This window comes from Chaetura pelagica, unplaced genomic scaffold, assembly GCF_000747805.2.
Source record: "Chaetura pelagica isolate M959 unplaced genomic scaffold, ChaPel_1.0 scaffold17, whole genome shotgun sequence".
Classification (NCBI taxonomy): domain Eukaryota; kingdom Metazoa; phylum Chordata; class Aves; order Apodiformes; family Apodidae; genus Chaetura; species Chaetura pelagica.
This window is the reverse complement of record NW_009970726.1, coordinates 5,912,307-5,917,383: the sequence shown is the minus strand read 5'-3', so window position 1 is coordinate 5,917,383 and position 5,077 is coordinate 5,912,307. Positions and strand designations below refer to the sequence as shown.

Genomic DNA, 5,077 nt, shown 5'->3' with positions numbered 1-5,077 from the left:
GGGGGGGGGAGGGGGGCAGGGGGGGAAAGATATACTGAAGAAAGAAACATAATGGATTGCCTTTCTGCACTCATGTGAGCACAGACTGAGTTCTGTATCTTCAACATTTGAGCCCAAAGACAGATAATTCACTACGATCTACCCCTTTCCTAGAAAGAGCCAGGGTCCTCCAGGAAACAGGTTTTCTCCACATTGAATTCCTGTGCCAGACATTATCTGTTTAATTCATTTGTTCCCAGCTAGGATGCTGCATTCGTGACAAAGTGGAGTAGACCCCTCTGGAGGGCAGCAGGAGGGAGAGGGGAGGCTGGCGGGATGGGGCAGATAAAAGGACAGGGAGAACAATGAGGGCTCAGTGTGGAGGGATGCGGCAGCACAGCCGAGGTACTGACAGGCAGAGGAGAGGGGCAGGAGCTGTTGTACACTCAGACCTCTCTGCTGGCGGAAATAAATTTTCTAGAGGCCAGAGAGGAGAGGGGACAGTGGCTGCGATGCAGGAATACAGTGGATTGAGTTAAAACTGTGTCTGGAAGCAAAGACCCTGCAAACAAGGACACAGCAGGCAAGGAGACAATGATAGATGAGCCCTTTTTATATCCATTTTGTCTCAATCTGCTCACCTGAGGTTTTTTCTGTGTTGGTAACATTATTATTTTGGTTTACTTTCCATTAAAATGTGGGTTGTGAGTTCAAAAGACTCTCCAGCCTTACCTGGGCAACTCACTACATGGAGGTCTTTGCCCCTTCAGACTGGAAGAGCTCCACCTCAAAGGACTTGCCAGCCACAGGTCCCAACACACTTCCCATATTTCTCCGTATTTTACCACAATAAACAAAACACATTCTAGGGGTTGCATTATCTTTCCTGGCTTTTTTTTTAATAATGGGCAAGAAGTAAAAGAACACAATTCTTTCCCAGAGCTGATATTGATGGGAGCTCAGAGTCCTTTGTTCTCAGTTTATACTTGCACAGAGCATGTCATTAAAGTAAACCCAAGTTATTCCTTTAATAAGGCGTGCGTCATGCCTGAGAAAAGGCTTCAAGGCTTGGTCACATTGCTGTGGGAAGGGTATTGCTCTGCTGGGAGTTGTTCAAGGTGAGGCAAATGTTCCTACCGATAAGGTAGGAACCAAAAGCCCAGAAGATCTCAAGCTGCTTCTGAAAATAAGAAATACAAAGGATTTATATGCTATCTTTGTGTAATCTTTGTATTCGAATTCCAAGTCCTATTGAAGAAAATAAGTTGGTATGTATTAAACCTTTGGGCAGAATTGAAGAGAAGCTGAAAACAAGATATGATCTCATCCTGACCATAATACCAGACTTCCCTTGTTTTACATGGAGCTTGTTTTGAAGCTTATTTTGAGTTCTTTTGGCAATCAGCCACATTTGTCCCTTTTCTGTCTTAATTTGTCCATTTCAATGCTGCCATCTTGTGGGCCTACGTAACTGTCTGGAAGATGCTGAAATAAGTTTCTTGCTGAAGCCTCATACTATACACTTCACCAGAAATCCTTTCCTGCCAAGGACATTCTGTTAGTATTTCTGCCCAGCCTTATTTTTGTCCATATCTTATTGTGAGTAGTTGTAAAACAGTTACGGTACAAATAGTTATTAACAACCAGCAAAGATACCTGATCAGTAAGGCCAAGCTTTCTTTTTGAGTCATCTATGTTACAGTATTGTTATCAGCTAATGTGGCCAAACCAGAACCGTTAATCTAACCACAAAACAAAACAAAAGTAAAAAAGAGACAAGAAACAACCAAACAACCACATCATTTACTAGAAATAGTCTTCATCTGTTTCCCAATAGGGCTGCTCTTGCTATAGCTTCTCGGGGTCTCAAGTAGGAATGGCTCTGTTAGTGGTCAAATGCATGCATTGGGTTTTGAAGTACCAAATCTGAATTATGCAATTAATAATCACACTTCATCCTTCCTTTTCCCTCTTTCTCTGCAGAGCTGCCACTATACAACTTCAACTGTGCCTTTGGCTGGGGATCCCAAAAGACTTTGTGCCACTGGGAGCATGACAACCAAGTGGATTTAAAGTGGGCAATCCTGACCAGCAAAACTGGACCAATTCAAGACCACACAGGTAATCATGAGTTCATGATTTAGCTATTTTACACAGGAAGAGGGTGTTCTGTTGTATATCAACATGCCTTCCAAAACCGGAGGAAAATGAACCATAACTAAAATATGCAGAGTAGCAAAGATGATTCTCTAGGCAACCAAATCTGTAATATGTAGTCACAACTTACCACAATTGTCCTTTCTGTTGGGGAATAAAGATAATTTATTGACAGGAACTGAAGATATTCCCTTCTTCTGACTTGCTCTTAAATTATGGTGGTAGAATAAAAAATCTGAATGACCAAATAGTCTGCAAATGTCACTTACTAAGTGATGGAGTCACTCATGAACAAACCCCACATCATTCCTGTTTGTAATTACAGGGGCTGCCCACCACAGAAAGGTGTTAGTGAAACTTCTCAGGTGGATGTATTTCCATGCTCCTCTCCAGCAGGAGTTGGAGGTTATAGTCTTCTCTTTGCTCACACACAATTTTCCCAGAAATATCACCCTGGGAAATTGATTGGTTGGTCTTGTAGTATCTAACTCACAGCTCTGCATAATTAGGCAATAAATATGCTGCTGGATAGTGGAGAAGGGAGGGCACTGTGTGACCTGCATAGCCTCTTGCTTTAGTGTTCTTTCTTGCATACGTGCAGAGGAATCAAATGTGCTGAGATGAATCCCCCTTCCCACTTCTGCAACCCCTTTGCCTAATGAGGATGACAAGGAAATTAGACAAAATTGGACTTTTAAAATTCTGAGACACTTTCAATTGGATCTTAAGACAAGTACAGTAGTTTCAGGGAGAAAAAAAAAACAAAAAAACTTACAATAAATGGCATTGTACAAATAAATGACATCAAATTAACTAAATGCAGTTAGCTGAATTGAAGGCTGTAATGGTGAAAAAATTGATGTAAAGCGAAATGGCTCAGTAGCATCTGACATTGAAAGGAGGTTAAAAGCTATGTTAGCCAGAGACTGACAAAATCTAAAAAGCATGCATAAGTAAAGCTCTAATTAAGACAATGAAGACAGAGTTCCTGACCCAGCACTGCAATAATATTCTGGAAATCAGAGCTATCTGCACTTTGCCACCAAGGATTACAGAGAGACTGAACCTATATTCTATCAAGGGACAAAGAAACTATATTCTTCAAATGAGATTTTGTTGTTTCCACCAGGCCTTGCTAGTGCAGAAGCACTAGCTATTTGTTAGCTGTACCCTCATTAAGTCTTACAGGTAGCCCAGTTTGCTCCTTACTTCAGTAAATTTCAATAATTCCAGAATTTTCCTTCAACTCTAAGGGCACTTTCACCTGACAGGTTTGCCATTCACCTTCCAGCAGGTACAGAATTGGGGGGTGGGAGAGTGGTGAACACAGACCATGAGCAGTCTCAGGAGCAGTGCTGTCCCAAACGAGCCCGTCCATGTCACCATGACACAGCAAGGCCACCCTGTATGCTGGAACAACCACAGAGAGCAATTCCCAGGCATATCTTGCTCTCTGCTGCACTTGTATAAAGCTGAAGAAAATCCACAGAAGTGTTCTTCAATAGCAATTGCTTTAAGACAGCAGGATATGCTGTACCTCACTTCAAATTATACATGTTATAATTAAATCTGGCCAGAGTTAGGTCTTCCAACTGAGTCAACAACCCTAATGCTGTGATTATTTTTCTTTTTTCCTCCCTTTGGATTTCCCTGTCACCATTCTTTGATGAGATTTGCACATGTGCTGCCCTCTGCACAGAAGCAATGTTGGAAACGATGTATAGGCACAAGCACTGCTGCTGAGGAAGCAGAACAAGATGTTACTGCAGCAAGATAGAAAAAAAGAAAAAAAAAAAAAAAGCCTACATATTCTTGGCAGATTAATATAATCTTCCCCTATAAAATTATTTTTAAAAACAGATATTTCCACATGCAAATTGGCCAAGATACTTCTGACTGCCCACAGAAAAATCCAAATAGAAGAAAATATATTTGTCTCCTGCTAGAATAAATATTTCCCTTTTTCCCTTACTAGTCCCACTCCTTCCATCACTGTGTATCAACCCACTCATTTTTGCACCTGGTTCACCTGGTGTCTTTCTTACACTTTCCAGACTAGCAATGCTCATTGTCCCTTCTTTGTTGGTGCAGAACTATACCATTACCATCCAGCAAGTCTCAAGTATACATTATTTCAAATGAAATTCAAGAATATCATATGTAAGCAAAGACCAATACTGCTAAAACATCACCCTTCCAAAACATTTTATTTCACCTCTTTTTACTTTTCTTAAATATACATATACTTATTTCAGCATGTGAGAAGTAGTATTTCTTATTATTACTTTTCTCCTTCCTATTTTCAAAATAACTTTATACCACTGTCAGTAAATGCTACCTCCATCCTTTTGTGTGAGTACATTACACATGCAATCTGTTCTTACACACACCAGGATGAACTTCCAATTTTTGCATCAGAATTCTTTGCAAAGCAGATGTTCAGAGGCTGACTGGAATGGATGTCTGGCTGGTGTAAATCAGAAGCACTTCTCTGTAGTCAGTATCTTACTTAGCAATTTTCTGTTACCAGACTAATCACACTCCCACGTGTCTCTTTCCCAGTGTGATTAAGCAAGTAATTTTCCAAGTTAAGGGTATTAGGTATTCAGATTTCAACATGTGTAAATCCATTACACTCTTCAGAAAATACCAGTCATCATCTTACTTGTTCAAGAAGCAGCTCACAAATATACAGAGCCCAACATATTATTGCCAAAATCAAGGGAATAACTCTGGCATCATTTGTGACAACACTCAGACTTTCACAGCAGTGTTTAGATCTCAGTACCTGATCTCTGACCATGGCTGTTCAAAGCTATTTTACCCTCTAATGTTCTTCCCATTCTAATCTTGTCTTCTTGAGCATAGATTACTTAAAGCAGAGATTAAAAATAGCTCTTTGCACAATTAGTGTACAGAAGGTCCTGAGGGATTCCTGCCT

At 40.5% G+C, this 5,077-nt stretch overlaps 1 protein-coding gene across 3 annotated transcripts in view; it reads left to right on the top strand.

Moving 5' to 3' along the window:
• Window positions 1-5,077, top strand: part of NRP1 (neuropilin 1) — a 110,502-nt gene that overhangs the window by 99,388 nt on the left and 6,037 nt on the right. For all 3 annotated transcript variants that reach the window (XM_010006981.1, XM_010006980.1, XM_010006979.1), the window contains exon 13: window positions 1,963-2,100. In XM_010006981.1, the coding sequence (XP_010005283.1) occupies window positions 1,963-2,100 (138 nt within the window). The remainder of the gene's footprint in view (window positions 1-1,962; window positions 2,101-5,077) is intronic.